Source organism: Procambarus clarkii, chromosome 78, assembly GCF_040958095.1.
Source record: "Procambarus clarkii isolate CNS0578487 chromosome 78, FALCON_Pclarkii_2.0, whole genome shotgun sequence".
In the NCBI taxonomy this organism is placed as follows: domain Eukaryota; kingdom Metazoa; phylum Arthropoda; class Malacostraca; order Decapoda; family Cambaridae; genus Procambarus; species Procambarus clarkii.
Window position 1 is genome coordinate 9,532,213 of NC_091227.1, and position 22,475 is coordinate 9,554,687.

At 45.5% G+C, this 22,475-nt stretch overlaps 1 protein-coding gene across 1 annotated transcript in view; it reads right to left on the bottom strand.

Annotated features, from left to right (window-relative positions):
* Positions 1 to 3,661: 3,661 nt before the first annotated feature.
* The window catches only part of LOC138357450 (uncharacterized), a 51,528-nt gene continuing 32,714 nt past the window's right edge, over positions 3,662 to 22,475 (bottom strand). The window contains exon 2 of the mRNA XM_069314304.1: positions 3,662 to 4,290. Within this exon, the coding sequence (XP_069170405.1) occupies positions 3,662 to 4,290 (629 nt within the window). The remainder of the gene's footprint in view (positions 4,291 to 22,475) is intronic.

The following is a 22,475-nucleotide window of genomic DNA, read 5'->3' on the forward strand; positions in this document are numbered from 1 at the left end:
CAGCTCAAGGGAGAGAGGGCACCGTGGAGAGAAAAGGGCAAGGACGCAAAATAGGGTAGGGGAATGACGCATGATGGGGTAGGGGAGACTGGTGACGCAAGAGGGGGCAAGGAAGGAGAGTGACGCAAGAGCGGTAGGGAGGAGAGGAGACGCAATTTCCTAGACACAAATAACTGTTATTCCAATTGACACATACCCATAATATTCACAAATATCAGGTATTTAACGCCTTTGTTTTTATCAAAATGAGAATTAACGACACCACATTTAAAACTGTACATTCCCTTCACAAATGAAGCATAAACAGGGCACAAAGTGGGGGTCATAATAAACCCGAATATGCATATTTATGGTGGAGGATTGCTGATGAAAAGTGCTGGCTATTATCACCCGATGGGGGTCATATTACACCACAGTAAATGGCTCTCTGCTAAATATGGTAATACACAATTGGTTCCAGTTAATACAACAAACAGCGCTGGACACTCACCGTCATGGATAGTGTTGCTACAATAAGTTTACTTTATTCAAGCCTGTGTAAGACTTGCTTCAGAAGGTTGGTCGCACTCCTGGAACTTGCTTCAAAAGGTTGGTCGCACTCCTGGAACTTGCTTCAAAAGGTTGGTCGCACTAATGGAACTTGCTTCAAAAGGTTGGTCGCACTCCTGGAACTTGCTTCAAAAGGTTGGTCGCCCTCCTGGAACTTGCTTCAAAAGGTTGGTCGCACTCCTGGAACTTGCTTCAAAAGGTTGGTCGCACTCCAGGAACTTGCTTCAAAAGGTTGGTCGCACTCCAGGAACTTGCTTCAAAAGGTTAGTCGTACTCCTGGAAAGTATTCGCACACAATTAATAATTGTTTCACAATTATTGCTAAACCTTACTTGGCTCTCATTCTTCTAAATGACTCCAGGAGCTTTATGTCATGTTTGGGCTCCATCGTTGCCTGTGATTATTCTGCAGCTTTAGGGTAGGCTCAGTCGTAGGGTAGTTCCTGGAGTGCGACCAACCTTTTGAAGCAAGTTCCTGGAGTGCGAACAACCTTCTGAAGCAAGTTCCAGAGTGCGACCAACCTTTTGGTTGGGTAGTACTCTAGTTATCACGAGTATTCGAATATCCCTCGCATAGTTTTAAACTAATCAAAAGGCTTACCATTGTCGTCCGTATAACAATATTCCCAGCTCACGAGGGCCTCTGTGTTGTGTCTCACAATCTGCTACCGAGGCTAACTTTTCCCCAACAAATATACCTGCATTTTGGAGCAGAGAAATTCAATAAACACAGCTGTCTCCTGTGTGCATCATGACGTCACGCTCGACTCTGAAACACAAATATTTCCAAACTCAATTCTGATAACACTGTAGCCATGACGGTAAGACGCATTTCTCAAGATGCACATCCTCACGAGTAGCATTCTGGAACACCACAGCCGGAGGAATCGGTTGTAGAGCTGTGCTGAAGACGATAACTTCTGAAATCAACGTCCACTAGAGTATATAATGGAATAATGTAACCAAACTATGTCGATTCCAGAGTATTGCAAACACCGTACATGCTGGAGTAACCACACTACGAGCCAAATGTCCAATAATACAACATCAAGGAAAGTGAATTACGTAGGAATACAACGCAGAGGTAAGTCTATTATAAAGCAATACACAGCTGGTCTGGATCAATTCTGTACCTGAAATATCCAGGTCGAGGCAACAAGGATATAATCCAGCTACACGAGCCCAATATCAATGTCCCGATGAGTCAATTCTGGAGGTAAAATAAAATTACATCCCGAAGTACTGAAGCCACAAACACGGTTGATGAGAAACCGAGGCAACGCGAGGCCAGTGACTCGTTGCTTCAATAACACACACAAGTGAGGAAGCACAGCATCATCAACGCTCGTGGATGGACAAGTGAGGAAGCACAGCATCATCAACGCTCGTGGATGGACAAGTGAGGAAGCAAAGCATCATCAACGCTCGTGGATGGACAAGTGAGGAAGCAAAGCATCATCAACGCTCGTGGATGGACAAGTGAGGAAGCAAAGCATCATCAACGCTCGTGGACGCACACAAGTGAGGAAGCACAGCATCATCAACGCTCGTGGATGGACAAGTGAGGAAGCAAAGCATCATCAACGCTCGTGGACGCACACAAGTGAGGAAGTACAGCATCATCAACGCTCGTGGATGGACACAAGTGAGGAAGCACAGCATCATCAACGCTCGTGGATGGACAAGTGAGGAAGCAAAGCATCATCAACGCTCGTGGACGCACACAAGTGAGGAAGTACATCATCATCAACGCTCGTGGACGCACACAAGTGAGGAAGATCTTGACTATATAATGTTTTTTGTCCTCACACTGCATACTATCTTTGTACTATTGTTCCAGAGAAACAGCATCTGTTACCACCATCTTCCAATGTTTGACAGACTACGTTGTCCAATATACATTAACCAGGGTTTTACATGATGGGAAATATTAATTATTTTGTTTATCTCTTCAAAGCCATTTCCATTTCCCCACTCAGCTTTTTCCACTGCTGCCATTTCCCACTCAGCCTTAATATGCTTGTGTTATTATACTTACCAGACACAGTCTGAGAATTTATAACCATGCGTACGTAATTGTGTGTTCAAAATATCAATACACGGGACGTCCACATATATTTATAACATTAAATGTTCTAATATATTCTGTAACGTGTTCATGAACCAAATCGTTCATCTGTACACACACACACACACACGTAACTAGGCAAGAAAGAGAAGGGTGGGCAGACTACATGTTTTGGATTACCAGAAAGCCTTTGACACAGTACCCCTTGAGAGACTAATCCATAGTTGGAGATGCAGGCAGGAGTAACATGGAAAGGTATTCCAGTGGATAAGAAAGTACCTAGGCAACAGGGGACAGGTGGTCACTGAGGGGTGAGGTCTCAGAGTGGTGTGACGTCTCTAGTTGAGTCCCACAGGGTTCAGTCCTCGGTCGTATCCTGTTCCTGATATATGTAAACTATCTCCCAGAGGGAATAGACTCGTTCCTCTCAATGTTTGCTGATGATGCAAAAAATTATGAGGAGGTTTAAGACAGAAAATAGCAAGAGGCTACAAGATGATCTGGACAAATTGAAGTAATGGTCCAGCAAATGGCTACTAGAGTCTACTAGAGAGATGGGTAGTAAGTTATATACTACTACCCATTCCAGTAGTAGTAATAGTAGTAGGGATCCTTCAGTCTCTGGAGACTATGGAGTAGCGCTCTGGTTGTCAGTCCTGGAGCAGCGTCTGGTGTGACTGATGAGGCCGATCCCAGAATGGCAGTCCACCCCACACTAAGCACAAGCAAAGTCTGATACTGGTCTGTCTTCCTGGCTACCGGCTTTCCTTCTCTGTCTCTTTGCCTACAATTGCTTGGTAAGTGACTCCTCGAACCTGGAGAGACCTTTCTGAACAGACTGGCCCCAGACTGATCGCTCAGCGGCCAGTGTTTCCCACTTGGCAAGATCGACGCCCATGGCTTTCAGGTCCCTATTGCACACGTCTTTGTACCGTAGCTGGGGCTTGCCTGATGGACGCTTTCCCTGCATCAGCTCTCCGTACAGGAGATCCTTGGTGATCCTGCCGTCGACCATTCGCACGTGCCGGAGCCAGCGCATTCGTCTCTACTTCAGCATTGTGTACGTGCTGGTGATTCTAGCTCTCCCCAGGACGTTGTTGTTTATCACCTTGTCCTGCCAGGTGATGTCCAAGATGTGTCGGAGGCAGCGCATGTGGTAGGCATTCAGCTGTCTTTCCTGACGGGCGCGGAATATCCAAGACTCACTGCCATAAAGGAGAGTGCTCAGGACACAGACTCTGTAAACCTGGATCTTTGTATACTCAGTCAGCCTGTTGTTGGCCCACTCTCTATCTGTCAGTCTGGACATGGTTGTAGATGCCTTACCGATGCGTTTGTTGAGCTCCGTGTCGAGAGCGAGGGAGTCAGAGATTGTAGAGCCAAGGTACACGAAGTCGTGGACAACTTCCCGTTTGTAATCAGAGATGCTGATGTTAGGTGGTGAGTCCACTCCTTGTCCCATGACCTGTGTTTTCTTCAGGCTAATGGTGAATCTGAAGGCCTGCCAGGTCTCGCTGAAGCGGGTCATGAGCTGTTGGAGGTCTTCAGATGAGTGGGCGGTGTCTGCGTCGTCAGCAGAAAGGAAGTCACGCAGACACCTCAGCTGAACCTTTGTCTTGGCTGTTAGTCTGGCGAGGTTGAAGAGCTTTCCGTCCGACCTGGTCCGGATGCCTTCTGTGGCAGATCCATTTTTTTTGTTAACTCCAGTAAATGTAAGGTAATGTAGCTAGGTAGAGGGAGCAAGAGGCCAGATACAAGGTACTAAATGGGAGACAGAGACGAAATCTTCCATGAAACGGACGAAGAGAAGGATTTAGGAGTTGGTATCACACCGAACCTAAATATTGTTGGAATATTTATATGTAGGTTGTCTCCGGAAACCAACATATAAATGATAACATCAGCGGTGTATGCGAGGCTGGATAACATCAGAACTGCCTATAGAAATTTATATAAGGAATCATTTAAAACCTTGTACGCCATCTATATCAGGAATATGCAGCTCCAGCATGGAGTCCATACCTGGTCATCAACGGTATGCCAAATGACTAATTCAGAACTACAAGGTACGAGTTATAAGAAAAGGCTGTGTGAATTGCACCTCACGTCGTTTCGCTGGTAGATAGAAGACTAAGGGGAGACATGATTAAAACATACAAAATTCTCAGGGGGAATTAACAAGGTAGATAAAAACAGGTTATTTAACACGGGTGGTACACGCACAAGGAGACATAGGTACATTTGAGTACCCAAATGAGCCACAGGCATTAGAAATATTTTTTCAGTGTCATAATAGTTAACAGATGGAATACATTAGAGAGTGATGTGGTGGAGGCAGACTCCATACACAGTTTCAAATGTAGATATGACAGAGCCCAATAGGCTCAGGAACCTGTACACCAGTTGACTGACTCTTGAGTGGCTGGACCAAAGAGCCTGAGATCAACCCCCGCAAGCACAACTAGATGAGGACACACCAAGAAATATTTTACCATTTTAGCAATCACCAGCAACCAACTCTTGGAAGAGAGAGCAAGCCTAGCTTAGCTTCCAAACCCGCATATATTTTTGTAAAACTTTCCTTTATTTGTACGTTTTGTTACTGAGCTCACTTCAGCACAGCTGTATACGGCTTACCTGGCTCTGTGTCCAACCCGTCCTCTTAAAAATAACGTCACTTTTCGCCCGTATGCGCGCTATGGCCAAAAGTGGACGTAATTTGAAATGAAATCGACTCACAAAAGTGACGTACTGTCCCGTTTTCTGTTTGAGTCGTCCGGCCTACTCGGAAAGGTTAGGAGAGGAAACTTTTAATTAACATTTTTCATAAAGTTTTGAAACTTTATGAGAATTTCCTGCCCACCTAACCTACCAGAGAATCCTTAACTTACTGTTGTTAAAAAAAATATTTTCATCTTTTTTTTCCATTTTCAAATTATGTCCACTTTCGGCCATACGGTCAAACGGCCAAAAGCGACGTTATTTTTAAGAGGCCATGTTGCAACGTCACGGCCAGGAAGTGGGGGCAGAGGTACTCTAGTGACTTAGAAGCAAGAGTAGCAGGGGGAACCTTTACTTTATATTGAGAGAGAAAGCGCGCGAGCATATATTTAAGTCTGAGGGCTTTTCAACAGCTCACGGTAGGCCATATTCTACATGTTTTAAGGCCACATACTCTCTCTGAGGGTAATAACCTAGTTATTGCTACGCCAGTGAGGTAACACACTCTTACCCTCTAACTAGCACACAGCACCAAACACCGCCTCAACCTTCACCTTCTCCAACCCTCGCTGTAAAAATATCGAGGTCACTTGACTTTGCCCTCGACAGTGACTCCACACCACCACCGCCATCTGCTAATTGCTAAACACCTGATGAGCACGTACGCTTGTTCTCCCCCCCCCCACACACACACACACACACACACACACTGGTTTTGGCTCTAGGACCAAAGAGCCAAAACTCAACCCCTGCAACCACAACTAGGTGAGTAAACACAAGATTAAGCGTGAAAGAGAAGGGTGGCCAGACTGCATCTTCTTGGACTGTAAGAAAGCATTTGACACAGTACCCCATAAGAGGCTGCTGCATTAGTTGAAAATACTGGCAGGAGTAACTGGTTGGCTGCTCCAGTGGATAAGGGAGCACCTATTGCTTCGTAAGCAATAGGAAAATAAGAGTTACTGTGAGGGGTGAGACCTCAGACTGGCAGGATGTCACCATCGAAGTCCCACAGGGTTCTGTACTCGGACCTACCCTATTTCTGATATACGGAAATGATTTTCCAGATGGACTCATTCCTCTCAATGTTTGCTGCTGACGATGACAAAATTATGAGAAGGATTAAGACAAAGGGACAACAGAGGCTAGAAGATGATCTGGACAAACTGAAGAAATAGTCCAACAAATAGTTATTAGAGTTTAACCCAAGCAAATAAATAGTAATTCAAATAAGTATGGGGAGCAGGAGGCCACATACAAGGTACTATTTCTTTGAGCTTTGATGTCCAAAGGGTTTGGAAAGGACGGGGGGAGGTAGAGGGATGGGAAGATGAAATTCTGGAAGAGGATGCCGGTGTAGAGAGAGAGGAGGTTTGAAACTTTGGTGACCTGTCCACCATGGGTTGACATATATATATGTGTCGTTTGTTTGGGTATGTGTTATGTTGGGTTGTCAGTACCTTGGCTGGGTGGCTAGTGTTTGTGTCCTAGCTGGTACCTGGAAGCCCTAGAGCCGATGGAGTTGGTTGCAGATTAATCTTAGCAACATCAGGGTAGTTACACTTCTGGTAGCACAAGTTTTTTTTAATTTTATTTATTTATTTATTCTTCATTAGGAATAGATCGGGTCCGGGATGGGCCACTCATCTGGGTTGTCTGGCAGCCCACTTAGTATTTGAGGTCTTGGGAAGGTCTGATCATGGATGTGTCTGATCCATTTTTTGTTGGAGAGTGATTCTAGTGGTTGTGTGTGGTGGTTCGTGGACCTCGTAGTCACTAGTGGTGTTTACCGCTTCGTGGGGATCTTCGGGGTCTGGGACATACATGTGCTTCATGCAGTACAGCTGCTGCCGTCTGGCCAGGTAGCTGAGCCTGGTGAAGGTACTATTTGGGAGATGAAATCGTTCAAGAATCAGAGAGAAAGACCTGGGGATTGATATCACGCCAGACCTGTCCCCTGAAGCCCACACCAAGAGGATGTCATCAGCGACATATGCTAGGTAGCCAACATAAGAACTGCCTTTAGAAATTTGGTAAGGAGTCATTTAGAACATCATATACCACATGTCAGACTAATTTTGGAGTATGCAGCTCCAGCGCGGAGTCCGTATCTAGTCAAGCACAAGACTAAATATGAGAAGGTTAAAAGGTATGCCACCAGACTACTGCCCGGGATAAGGGGGCATGAGCTACGAGGAGACTACGGGAGCTGAACCTCAAGTTGCCCTTAGGACTACGACCCCAAAGCGTTATCCGATCGGCTGCAAGGACGTACACGTGTGCGTGTGTGCATGTGTGCGTGTGCGCGTGCGAGTGTGTGCGCGCGCGCGCGCCAGAACATATATAGTAGATCGACGGTTAGAAAGGCGGAGTCCAATAGCTAACGGCTCGATCCCGCAGGCATAAAATAAGTGAATACACACTACACAATCTCAAACATAATTTCCCTCCTTCCAGCAAGTTTATTGCACAACCATCAATATTTTAGCAAGCAGTGGAAGGGAGCAAGTAAAATAACTCCGTCGCTGGCCCCCACACATAATATATGTGTGTGGCTGCCTTGTCCGTACATATACCTTGGTCATATATCTACGTTAATTTTAACCCCAATTAAAAAAAATTAACCTCATACATAATGAAATGGGTAGCTTTATCATTTAATAAGAAAAACATTAGAGAAAATATATTAATTCAGGAAAACTTGGCTTATTAGGCAAATCGGGCCTTGCATAGTAGGCTGAGAAGTGCGTTCTGGCTACTAGGTACGACACACACACATATATATATATATGTCGTACCTAGTAGCCAGAACGCACTTCTCAGCCTAATATGCAAGACCAAATTTGCCTAATAAGCCAAGTTTTCCTCAATTAATATATTTTCTCTAATTTTTTTCTTATGAAATGATAAAGCTACCCATTTCATTATGTATAATGTCAATTTTTTTTATTGGAGTTAAAATTAACGTAGATATATGACCAAACCTAACCAACCCTACCTAACCTAACCTAACCTATCTTTATAGGTTAGGTTAGGTAGCCGAAAAAGTTAGGTTAGGTAGGTTAGGTAGTCGAAAAACAATTAATTCATGAAAACTTGGCTTACTAGGCAAATTTGGCCTTGCATAGTAGGCTGAGAAGTGAGTTCTGGCTACTAGGTACGACATTATATATATATATATATATATATATATATATATATATATATATATATATATATATATATATATATATTATATATATATATATATATATATATATATATATATATATATATATATATATATATATATATATATATATATAATCATGCGCACGCGTGACTGACTAATATCCGAACTGACTTTGGAAACTTGTGTAAGGAATCATTTACAACCTTGTAAACCACATATGTAAGACCGATCCTGGAGTATACAGCTCAAGCATGGAGTCCATATTTTGTTAAGTATAAGACGAAGCTGTAGAAGATTAAGATATGCCACTAGACTAGTCCCAGAACTACAAGGTATGAGTTACGAGGAAAGGCTGCGGGATTGCACCTCACGTCACTGGAACACAGAAGAGTTTGGGGAGACATGATCAGCATATAAAAAATTCTCAGGGGAATTGACAGGGTAGATAAGAACAGATTATTTAACACGGGTGATACTCGCACAAGGGGACACAGGTGGAAACTGAGTTAGCAGACTTCTAGATGTTACCACTGCTAGGCTTAGGCTCGGCTACAAGTACCTCTGGGATTTTGTAACATCTGCTGATGTAGATTTGACTAAATGTAAACTCTGTCAGCAGAACTATTCCCAGACTTTGCGTCATTATATAATGGAATGTGAAAAATCGCGGAATTCACAGATAACACCAACAATGGTGTCCAAGAAATGTGTAAGTACTTCATTCATAATGATGTGCTGCCCGAAATCTTAGCGAAGTATCCAAAATTTGCTTACTGTAGGTAACGCATGCACATGACTGTAAAGCTGCCGCCCAGTTGGGTGGGTGTGGAGCACATGACTGTAAAGCTGCCGCCCAGTTGGGTGGGTGGAGCACATGACTGTAAAGCTGCCGCCCAGTTGGGTGGGTGTGGAGCACATGACTGTAAAGCTGCCGCCCAGTTGGGTGGGTGTGGAGCGCATGACTGTAAAGCTGCCGCCCAGTTGGGTGGGTGTGCAGCACATGACTGTAAAGCTGCCGCCCAGTTGGATGGGTGTGGAGCACATGACTGTAAAGCTGCCGCCCAGTTGGGTGGGTGTGGAGCACATGACTGTAAAGCTGCCGCCCAGTTGGGTGGGTGTGGAGCACATGACTGTAAAGCTGCCGCCCAGTTGGGTGGGTGTGGAGCACATGACTGTAAAGCTGCCGCCCAGTTGGGTGGGTGTGGAGCACATGACTGTAAAGCTGCCGCCCAGTTGGGTGGGTGTGGAGCACATGACTGTAAAGCTGCCGCCCAGTTGGGTGGGTGTGGAGCACATGACTGTAAAGCTGCCGCCCAGTTGGGTGGGTGTGGAGCACATGACTGTAAAGCTGCCGCCCAGTTGGGTGGGTGTGGAGCGCATGACTGTAAAGCTGCCGCCCAGTTGGGTGGGTGTGCAGCACATGACTGTAAAGCTGCCGCCCAGTTGGATGGGTGTGGAGCACATGACTGTAAAGCTGCCGCCCAGTTGGGTGGGTGTGGAGCACATGACTGTAAAGCTGCCGCCCAGTTGGGTGGGTGTGGAGCACATGACTGTAAAGCTGCCGCCCAGTTGGGTGGGTGTGGAGCACATGACTGTAAAGCTGCCGCCCAGTTGGGTGGGTGTGGAGCACATGACTGTAAAGCTGCCGCCCAGTTGGGTGGGTGTGGAGCAAGACTTGTAACTGTGTGACTCACCATAGATGTAAAGTGCCTTCTATAGTGACTTGTGAGCCTCTTGTTTAATCACTTGTGATATACAAGATGACTGAGGTGTGTATTTGTATAGGTGATTGAATATGTAAATGTATATAGGTATATATATGTACATGTATGTATGAGTAAGTGTACATGTATATATATAACATTAATAATTATGTAACTAGCGTCAAAAGATTGTTATTTGCTTAGCTAAACGAACTAGAGGGTTCAGTTCCTGAACCGATTATGTGCCTCTGTAACCCTTTACACCACCGCCCACGGGATGGGTATGGGGTGCATAATAAAGAAAGAAATTGAATGAGACAAAGACGCATCAAAAAGAACTTTTTCAGTGTCAGGGTAGTTATTAAATGCAATGCATTGGGCAGTGCTGTGGTGGAGGCTGACTCCATACACCGTTCCAAATATATATATATGATAGATCTCAATAAGCTCAGGAACCTGTACACCAGAAAATTGACAGTTGAGAAGCGGGACCAAAGAGCCGAAGCTTAACCCCCGCTAACTAGGCGAGTACACGCGCGCGCGCACACATACCAAACAGGGTTTAGAGAAGGCAAATCCTCCTCACAAACGTACAGGAGTCCTGACAGAATGATTAAGATCGGACAGGAAGGGACAGGGAACGGGCACCACATTATTAGACTGTCAAAGCATTTAACACAATTCTATATTGTTTACACGTGTAAAATTGGCCGTAAACTGCTGGTGGGCAGCTTAAATGTTGGTCCAGTAAATTGCCAATGGAATTTCACCCCGATAAAAGTAAAGTAATAAGAACCTAAGAATAAAGGTAACTGCAGAAAGGCCTATTGGCCCATACGAGGCAACTCCTATTTATATCCACCCAATCTCATTGGTATGTCTAACATACGCTTGAAACAATAAAATATAACGATAGGAATTGTAGGAATGAGCCAAGCACAGGCCAACCTAAAGAGAATGCTGCTCCAAGATGATGAGTTATTATCATTGGTAAAAATTACATTCCATTTAATATTGCAAGCTACTTCAGACATACATTGTGATGGGTTATTTAAGGACTGCAGAGCACTTTTAGAGTCACAGAATATCACTCCACCACCATTGAGCTTAAGGTATTCAGTGGCTAGATAAATGCCCAATAGCTCAGTCTGTGTCGTGCTTGCCCAGTTGTTCAGTCTCTGTGTCCTAGACATGATCATTTCATTCCCTTTATATACTGCACATGAGGGAGAAGAGCAGCATCGGAAATTGATCAAGGTCCTCCACGTGTATAGCCAGGGTCACTATGTGTAAGGCTGGCAGGTACAAGAACAGCATTCAGTAACCTGCGACAGTATTGTGAACTCTTGACTGAACTCGTTTTATCCGTCTCCCACAGGATTATTTAAGGGCATCTGACAGCTGAGTGGACTGCGCTTCGGGTTCATAGTCTTGAGGTTCCGGGGTCGACCCCGGTGGAGGCGGAGACAAATGGGCAAAATGTTTCTTCCACCCTGATGTCCCTGTTACCTAGCAGTAAATAGGTACCTGGGAGTTAAACAGCTGCTACGGGCTGCTTCCTGGGGGTGTGTAACAAAAAGGAGGCCTGGTCAAGGACCGGGCCGCGGGGACGTTAAGCCCCGAAATCATCTCAAGATCACCTCAAGATAACCACCGTCTCCCACCCACACCCCCAAGTATCTACCAAGGTCCCCTATCTTCTCTCTTGTTCGCCCACTCCTATTCTCTCCCCCAGCAGGAAGGACAAGACTTGCTCTTCTCCTTCTCCCTCCCAGTCCCAAGACACGTCCTCTCCCTCCCCCCTCCCTCCTCCATCACGTCGCTCCTCCAAATATTCCACCAAGAAACTTTTGGGAATAGTTTCTGAAACGTCATCCGTCTTGCGTGTTATTCTGGTGGGGTGGTCGGTGGTGGGGTGGTAGGGTGGTCGGTAGTGGTGGTCGGTGGTAGGGTGGTCGGTAGTGGTGGGGTGGTGGTGGGGTTGTCGGTGGTGGCGGCGGCGACGCCCCTGGTCACGCTGCTGCTCTTGGTGGCCGCCTCATCACAACTTATCTGTCACTAAGGTCGCGAGTCACATTTAGCTTTTCACGTGCCGTGATATACCTTCCATACCTACTGTTATTTTATAACCTCTTGGCGTTCGACTTATGTCTAGTGTCTGCTCTTGAAGTTATGGATAGAGATGACTTTCACAACGTCTTCTACCAGCGCAATTCCCATACTGACAATCCATACAAAATGTTAAAATTTCCTTACACTTGGTTGGATCGTTTTCATTCCCGGCAGAATTTTCCCCTCAGTATTTTGTGTCGTGATCATATCCCCATTTGTGCTTCCCTACTCTACGGTTGTGAGACTGATTTATTTTAATTTGGTTTCGAAGCATAGTCCTCTTAATTTATGTACAAGTATTGCTGCAAACCTTGGCGTTCAACTTCAGTTTTGTGCTTTCTGGCATTGTGATTCCATGCGGGTTCTGTGTATTTTAACACGATTATTCTCTCATGTGATGTGAAGATTGTGGTGAGTCATGTTGTTGATATCTGCTTCGTACCTGGGTACCTGGTTGATGGGGTTCTGGGAGTTCTTCTACTCCCCAAGCCCGGCCCGAGGCCAGGCTTGACTTGTGAGAGTTTGCTCCACTAGGCTGTTGCCCGGCCCGCAGGCCCACATACCCACCGCAGCCCGGTTGGTCCGGCACTCCTAGAGAATACTAGATAGTTTTCTCCAAGAAGATGTCCACGTTTCTCCCGGCAATATTTCTTATGCTCGCTGGGAGGACGTTGAACAACCGCGGACCTCTGATGTCTATACAGTGTTCGCTGACTGTGCCTATGGCACCTCTGCTCTTCACTGGTTCTATTCTGCATTTTCTTCCATATCGTTCACTTAAGTATGTTGTTATTTTACTGCGGGACCTGGCCCTCCAGTATTTTCCATGTGTATATTATTTGATCTCTCTCTCGTCTCCTTTCTAGCGAGTACATTTGGAGAACTTTGAGGCGATCCCAATAATTTAGGTGCTTACATATAGAAATCACAATAGCGTGATGCATTAAATTTACAAATCCACAAGGGCCGTGACGAGGGTTCGAACCTACGTCCGAGAGGATCCCAGGTGCTGCCTTAATCGACTGAGCTACGACATGGAAAGGAATTGCAACCGGGAAATCATCCTGACCTACCACGGATCTCGCAGTCTATTGACAGAGCTCGGGGTGCATGGGAGAATTGTGTAAAAGCTTGGTTTGTGTCTGAGAGACTGCAGGATCCGTAGTAGGTCAGGATGATTTTCCGGTTGCAATTCTTGTCCATGTCGCAGCTCAGTCGATTAAGGCAGCGCCTGGGATCCTCTCGGACGTAGGTTCAAACCCTCGTCACGGCCCTTGTGGATTTGTTCATTTAGGTGTTTTATCGCGTCTATGTATGCCGTATATGTTCTCTGTATTCCCTCTATTTCAGCAATCTCTCCTGCTCTGAAGGGGGAAGTTAGTACTGAGCAGTACTCAAGCCGGGACAGCACAAGTGACTTGAAGAGTACAACCATTGTGATGGGATCCCTGGATTTGAAAGTTCTCGTAATCCATCCGATCATTTTTCTGGCTGACGCAATATTTGCTTGGTTATGCTTCCTAAACGTTAGGTCGTCAGACACCATTATTCCTAAATTCTTTACATGCTGTTTTTTATTATGGGCAGATTTGATTGTGTTTTGTACTCAGTATTATGTTTAAGGTCCTCATTTTTACCGTACCTGAGAACCTGGAATTTACCACTGTTAAACATCATGTTATTGTCTGCTGCCCAGTCAAAAACTATTAATATCAGCTTTGTAGTGTAGCTTGTAGTTGGCTCTGCGTCTTCAGCAGAGGTAATTTTCATGCTGATTTTTGTGTCATCTGCAAAGGATCCATTTCAGACTCGTCAATATCGACTCTATTTCCTTGCAACAACTAGTAAAACAAACTCGTAATAATCCGTCCTACAAAAACACTGAAATATAATATATAAAAACAAAAAAAATGTCAAAGCTATAATAAAGCAGTCGTACAGAAGTAAAAATAATTACTGGACAAATAATACTGCTGCAAATCAGCAAAATCACAGGAACTCTGAAATAATGCCCCAATTATACGTTAACATTATGTTAGTAGTGCAAAGGCCAGAGTGTAGGCGTTATTTCTGTTAGTGTGACTCCCTTATTTATGGGTGACACTACAGTGGCACCATGACTACATTGGCACCATGTATGACACTACAGTGGCACCATGAATGACACTACAGTGGCACCATGTATGACACTACAGTGGCACCATTCATGTAAGTACTTTCTTACAATAAACTCTTGGATTACCGGCAACAATCAAAAGTGAAGCCATGACTGCATCTAGAAAGGTAAATAAAACGAATGAAGGATAAGCTTTAATACATTTTCAGATGCAGATATATGTCAATATTAATCACATTAGATCAAATTCCATCTATATGTACAAATATAGAGTACACGTATGTAAATAATACTTAACAATGGTGGCAGCGGTGGGATGCATACTGGACATCCTTCCCAAGAACATAACACACATCCTACACTATCTCAAACATGCAACCCCATGTTGCCAAAATGTTTAACTACAAATTTTGTATACGTTTAACAATATATATATATATTGATCTCTAAAGTGAAGCACACACAGTTTGATATTTTCATAACACATTATAGTATAAATTCATATATATGAAAATGTTGTGTAATGAGTATCAGGTCAAGATTGTCGTCACCAGAGGGCTGACATGGGGCTCCACATGAATAATATACATGTTTGCTCTAGTTTACAATTAAAAATAATTCTGCTGCATTTAGACAGGACGATGCAATCTATACAGATTTCAGCTCTGCCCCGTTTTAATTAGCAAGCGCCATTAGTTAATTTGTTTTGCTTCTTTGTGTTCATCATTACAGTAACAAGAGAAAATTCTTCTCACCTCATTTAACTCAGGCCTGACCGATTTACCTGATTATATATATATATATATATATATATATATATATATATATATATATATATATATATTATATATATATATATATATATATAAATATATATATATATATATATATATATATATATATATATATATATATATATATATATGTGTGTGTGTGTGTGTGTGTGTGTGTGCGAACAAGCCTGATTGGTCCCCAGGACCATTCCAGACTATATATGACTGAGTTTTCAGTCATATATATATATATATATATATATATATATATATATATATATATATATATATATATATATATATATATATATATATATTAGTATATTTTGGTAGCAATCTTTCTTGTAAACATATGTTGTTAAATATGAACGAAAAAGTAAGATTAATAATTTTAATACAAATTTTCTCAATATTTCTTATGTTTCTTTTCACTGTCGATGATAATTGAAAAATCAGTTCTCCAAAATTCATTTTTATTTCTGGTCTGCCGCGACGCTTGAACGCGTTTTGTTATAACTTATTACATTTTCAAAGACTTTAGTTTACACACACACAACTGTAACCTGAAAACAGAGTTTTACTTAATGCTAACATTGAACAGCTTGTCTTATATACTCGCATTTGGGTGAGGTGATATGTTGCAACAGTTTTGGATGAGGTGAACAAACTTTTGACCAACACAAGACAGAAAACGGTTCAAGGGCTATAAATTGGATAAATGAGAGAGAAGAATGAAAGTAACTGCAAAGGTCCTATTGGCCCATACTTCCTCTTGATGCTTTTATATTGGTACGGAGTCTTGAAGTGGGTAGAATATAGTTGTGCATTAATTGGCTGTTGATTGCTGGTGTTGACTTTTTGATGTGTAGTGCCTCGCAGATGTCGAGCCGCCTGCTATCGCTGTATCTATCGATGATTTCTGTTTTGTTTGTTAAGATTTCTCTGGTGATCGTCTGGTTGTGAGAGGAGATTATATGTTCCGTTATGGAGCCCTGTTGTTTATGCATTATTAATCGCCTGGAAAGAGACGTTGTTGTCTTGCCTATATACGGAGATCTTTGGGGCTTACAGTCCCCAAGTGGGCATTTGAAGGCATAGACGTCGTTTGTTTCCTTCAAGGCATTCTGTTTTGTAACTGGAGAGTTTTTCTTGAGTAGGTTGGCCGTTTTTTTGGTTTTATAGTAAATCAATTGTATTTTCTGATTTTTGTCTGTACGGATAACGTTCCTGTCAACAATATTTTTCAGGACCCTTTCCTCCGTTTTATGAGCTGTCGAAAAGAAGTTCCTGTAAAATAGTCTAATAGGGGGTACATGTGTTGTTAGTTGACTTTTCAGAGGTTGCATGGCGTCTTACATTTCTTGAACTTGAGTCCTGGCTTTGTTGCTGTGGACTCTTCCCTTTCACAGTATATACTCAAATGCTCTAATCTTTCTAACAAACGTGACTTAACATAAGCTTTCCCCCTTCCATTTCTTTCTTTCTCTTTCCTTTTCTTTCTCTCTTCTCCCTTTTTCTGTTCATTGTCTTCTCCTACGCTCCCTTGCTATCCTCTTCTTTTTCCTATTACTTCTCCTTCGGTGGTTATAATAGGAGCTGCCTCGTATGGGCCAATAGGCCTGCTGCAGTTTCCATTACTACTATCCCCTACACCTGACTTTCCTCCTCAGCTCTCCTTGCCTATTTATTGCCTGTCCCTACCTCCTCATCACAATCGACTTGAGAATGGTCCAGGACGGACCGAAACGTCGTCGTCCCTTCAATTTCTAGTGTGTGGTCTGGTCAACATACTTCAGCCACGTTATTGTGACTCATCGACTGCATATGGGTCCAAATACAGAGCCCTGTGGATCCCCGCTGGTAACATCTCACCACTCTGATGCCTACCCCCCTCAGTTACTCGCTGTTTCCTGTTGCTTAGATACTCCCTTGTTCACTGGAGCACCTTACCTTTTACTCCAGCCTGTTGCTCCAACTTTTGTAACAGCCTTTCGTGAGGTACTGTGTCAAAGGCTTTCTGACAGTCCAAGAAAATACAGTCCGCCCACCCTTCTCTTTCTTGCCTAATTTGTATTGCTTGGTCATAGAATTAATTCTATTAGACCTGTGAGGCACGATTTACCATCTCTGAATCCTTGCTGGTGGTGCGTTACAAAGATGTTTCCCTCCAGATGCTCTACGAGGCTTTTCCTCACGATCTTCTCCATCACCTTGCATGGTATACAAGTTAGGGAAACATGCCTGTAGTTCAGTGCCTCTTGCCTGTCACCTTTTTTTATATAGGGACTACATTAGCCGTCTTCCAGCTTTCCGGTAGGTCTCCCGTTTCCAGTGACCTGTTATACACCATAGAGAGGGCACACTTAGTGCCTCGGCACCTTCTGTGTGTACTCACCTAATTGTACTCACCTAATTGTGCTTGCGGGGGTTGAGCTCTGGCTCTTTGGTCCCGCCTCTCAACCGTCAATCAACTGGTGTACAGATTCCTGAGCCTATTGGGCTCTATCATATCTACATTTGAAACTGTGAATGGAGTCAGCCTCCACCACATCACTTCCTAATGCATTCCATTTGCTAACTACTCTGACACTGAAAAAGTTCTTTCTAACGTCTCTGTGGCTCATTTGGGTACTCAGCTTCCACCTGTGTCCCCTTGTTCGCGTCCCACCAGTGTTGAAAAGTTCATCCTTGTTTACCCGGTCGATTCCCCTGAGGATTTTGTAGGTTGTGATCATGTCCCCCCCTTACTCTTCTGTCTTCCAGTGTCGTGAGGTGCATTTCCCGCAGCCTTTCCTCATAACTCATGCCTCTTAGTTCTGGGACTAGTCTAGTAGCATACCTTTGGACTTTTTCCAGCTTCGTCTTGTGCTTGACAAGGTACGGGCTCCATGCTGGGGCCGCATACTCCAGGATTGGTCTTACATATGTGGTGTACAAGATTCTGAATGATTCCTTACACAGGTTCCTGAACGCCGTTCTGATGTTAGCCAGCCTCGCATATGCCGCAGACGTTATTCTCTTTATGTGGGCTTCAGGAGACAGGTTTGGTGTGATATCAACTCCTAGATCTTTCTCTCTGTCTGTTTCATTAAGTACTTCATCTCCTATTCTGTATCCTGTGCCTGGCCTCCTGTTTCCACTGCCTAGTTTCATTACTTTGCATTTACTCGGGTTGAACTTCAACAGCCATTTGTTGGACCATTCACTCAGTCTATCCAGGTCATCTTGTAGCCTCCTACTATCATCCTCTGTTTCAATCCTCCTCATAATTTTTGCATCGTCGGCAAACATTGAGAGGAACGAATCTATACCCTCTGGGAGATCATTTACATATACCAGAAACAGTATAGGTCCAAGGACTGACCCCTGCGGGACTCCACTTGTGACGTCTCGCCAATCTGAGACCTCACCCCTCACACAGACTCGTTGTCTCCTGTTGCTTAGGTATTCCTCTATCCACCGGAGTACCTTCCCTCTCACTCCAGCCTGCATCTCCAACTTTCGAACTAGCCTCTTGTGTGGCACTGTATCAAAGGCTTTCTGACAATCCAAAAATATGCAGTCTGCCCACCCTTCTCTTTCTTGCCTTATTTTTGTTGCCTGGTCGTAGAATTCAAGTAACCCTGTGAGGCAGGACCTGCCATCCCTGAACCCATGTTGATGCTGTGTTACAAAGTTCCTTCGCTCCAGATGCTCCACTAGTTTTTTTCGCACAATCTTCTCCATCAGCTTGCATGTGTGTGTGTGTGTGTGTGTGAGTGTGTGTGTGTGTGTGTGTGTGTGTGATGTATAACATAGGCAAGACCATACATATCCATAGGTAAAAGCGTAAATCGTTCACCAGTGAGGTTATGACGAGGCTAGCCACATGATTGGGAAGACTGGGATCAACATGTTTGAAGACAAAAAGGGAGGGAATTATCAGGGGGAATAGGGCCAAGCCATTACGACTATATACCACATGGATATGGTCAGGATAAGCATTTGGGATGGGACGGGGGGGGGGGGGGGAAGAAATGGTGTTAAACCACTTGGACGGTCGGGGATTGAATGCCGACCTGCATGAAGCACGACCGTCACTCTACCGTCCAGCCCAAGTGGTGGAGAGACTGAAGACAGGAGGTGCAAATACTGTCCACCAGAAAGTGGACATTCCCTCAACCAGTACTTGACTAAGTATGTCACGGGTAAACTAGTAAAGTAAGGCTTAACATGAACTCCTATACCCTATGTGTACAACAAGTCAATTCTGGTAACTTTTGACAAACCAGGAAAATTTAACGGTCACGTTTTGAGTTTCTCGTAGAAGACGCACCTCACTACAACCACCTCCACGACGGAGACGACCTGACCCTCACACGTCGCCAGACGACCTGACCCCTCACACGACGCCAGACGACCTGACCCTCACACGACGCCAGACGACCTGACCCTCACACGACGCCAGACGACCTGACCCTCACACAACGCCAGACGACCTGACCCTCACACGACGCCAGACGACCTGACCCTCACACGTCGCCAGACGACCTGACCCTCGCACACGACGCCAAACGACCTGACCCTCGCACACGACGCCAGACGACCTGACCCTCACACACGACGCCAGACGACCTGACCCCTCACACGACGCCAGACGACCTGACCCTCACACGACGCCAGACGACCTGACCCTCACACGACGCCAGACGACCTGACCCTCACACGACGCCAGACGACCTGATCCTCACACGACGCCAGACGACCTGATCCTCACACGACGCCAGACGACCTGACCCTCACACGACGCCAGACGACCTGATCCTCACACGACGCCAGACGACCTGACCCTCACACGACGCCAGACGACCTGACCCTCACACGACGCCAGACGACCTGACCCTCACACGACGCCAGACGACCTGATCCTCACACGACGCCAGACGACCTGATCCTCACACGACGCCAGACGACCTGACCCTCACACGACGCCAGACGACCTGACCCTCACACGACGCCAGACGACCTGACCCTCTCACGACGCCAGACGACCTGACCCTCACACGACGCCAGACGACCTTGCCCTCACACGTCAAGTTAACAAATAGTCACAACAATTAATACATTCTGCTCAGCCAGCCGGAGTAAACACCAGGGCCCGCAACAGAGGAACTAAACACACACTCACAGACCTAAGAACGGCGCCACTGTTTACTGAAGGTATAAGCGCAATTTAATCCATTTACGAGGATATTTATACCTCGCTATTTTTAAAGGACGGGGGAAGGGTACAGCGTTCATTAGTCCTTACGGAAAGTTGGACAGGCTGGACGGAGATTGGGGAGAGGGTTGGGAGGGAAAGTTCATATGCACGCCTGTCTCTACTGGGAGGGAAAGTTCATATGCACGCCTGTCTCTACTGGGAGGGAAAGTTCATATGCACGCCTGTCTCTACTGGGAGGGAAAGTTCATATGCACGCCTGTCTCTACTGGGAGGGAAAGTTCATATGCACGCCTGTCTCTACTGGGAGGGAAAGTTCATATGCACGCCTGTCTCTACTGGGAGGGAAAGGTTGTTGTTGTTATAGATTCAGCTATTCGGAACAAGTTCCAAGTAGCACGGGCTAGGGTGAGCCCGTAGAAGGGAAGGATCTACGCACTCCTATATACTGATAGTGGGAGGGGAAGGGAATATTCCTTACACACGCTCGGTGATATTGAGATTGTGAGTATCCCACCTTATCAGGATTCTGGGAACTATCTACTTCTCAAGCCCGGCCCAGGTCCAGGCTTGATTGGCTGTAACTTGATCTAACAGGCTGTTGCTTGGTGCGACCAACAGGGCCCACTTATCCACTACCACCCGGTTGGTCCGGCACTTTTAGCAGTAATGTGCCTCTATCTTGAATATATCCACTTTTGCACCGGCAATATATCTTATGTTTGTTGGAGAGGTAATGGATAGCTGTGAATCTCAGATATTCAGTGTTCTCCGAGTGTGCCTATGGCACCTCTACTCTTCACCGGATGTATTCTGCATTTCCTACCATATCGTTTGCTCCAGTAGGGTGTTACTTTACTGTACACTTTTGGAACCTGAACTTCCAGTCTTCCATACATGTGATACCTCTCACTTCTTTCCAGAGAGTACGTTTTGACAACTTTGAGACGGTTCCAATAATTTACGTCACTGGAGCCGGTCGGCCGAGCGGACAGCACACTGGACTTGTGATCCTGTGGTCCCGGGTTCGATCCCGGGCGCCAGCGAGAAACGATGGGCAGAGTTTCTTTCACCCTATGCCCCTGTTACCTAGCAGTAAATAGGTACCTGGGAGTTAGTCAGCTGTCACGGGCTGCTTCCTGGGGGTGGAGGCCTGGTCAAGGACCGGGCCGCGGGGACACTAAAAAAAAAAAAAGCCCCGAAATCAACAAGATAACCTACGTGCTATATCTCTTCTATGTATGCCGTATTTATTCTCTGTATTCCTTCTATTTGAACACTCTCCTCCTACGTTAGTCCTCCTAATTATAATTCACCCCAAATAGCTACTGTTGCCCGGATGGTGGAGGCGGAGATTACTTCCATTCCAACCTTGTATAACGGACCGTTGCCACTGGCAGAGACGTGAAGCGGTCCCAGCCACACTCCGCTCACACGAGTAGCGGAACTCTGCGACGCCCGGAGTGCACCACGCCACTCTGGTCTTCACTTGCACACTTACCTCACCTAAGTTAAAACACATGCACGCCAGATGTGGGGGTGCACGTGTGAGGAAGGGGGGTGCACGTGTGAGGGGGGGTGCACGTGTGAGGAAGGGGGTGTGCACGTGTGAGGAAGGGGGGTGCACGTGTGAGGAAGGGGGGTGCACGTGTGAGGAAGGGGGGTGCACGTGTGAGGAAGGGGGTGTGCACGTGTGAGGAAGGGGGTGTGCACGTGTGAGGAAGGGGGTGTGCACGTGTGAGGAAGGGGGTGTGCACGTGTGAGGAAAGGGGTGTGCACGTGTGAGGAAGGGGGTGTGCACGTGTGAGGAAGGGGGTGTGCACGTGTGAGGAAGGGGGTGTGCACGTGTGAGGAAGGGGGTGTGCACGTGTGACGAAGGGGGTGTGCACGTGTGAGGAAGGGGTGCACGTGAGGAAGGGGGTGCACGTGTGAGGAAGGGGGGTGCACGTGTGAGGAAGGGGGGTGCACGTGTGAGGAAGGGGGGTGCATGTGTGAGGAAGGGGGGTGCACGTGTGAGGAAGGGGGGTGCACGTGTGAGGAAGGGGGGTGCACGTGTGAGGAA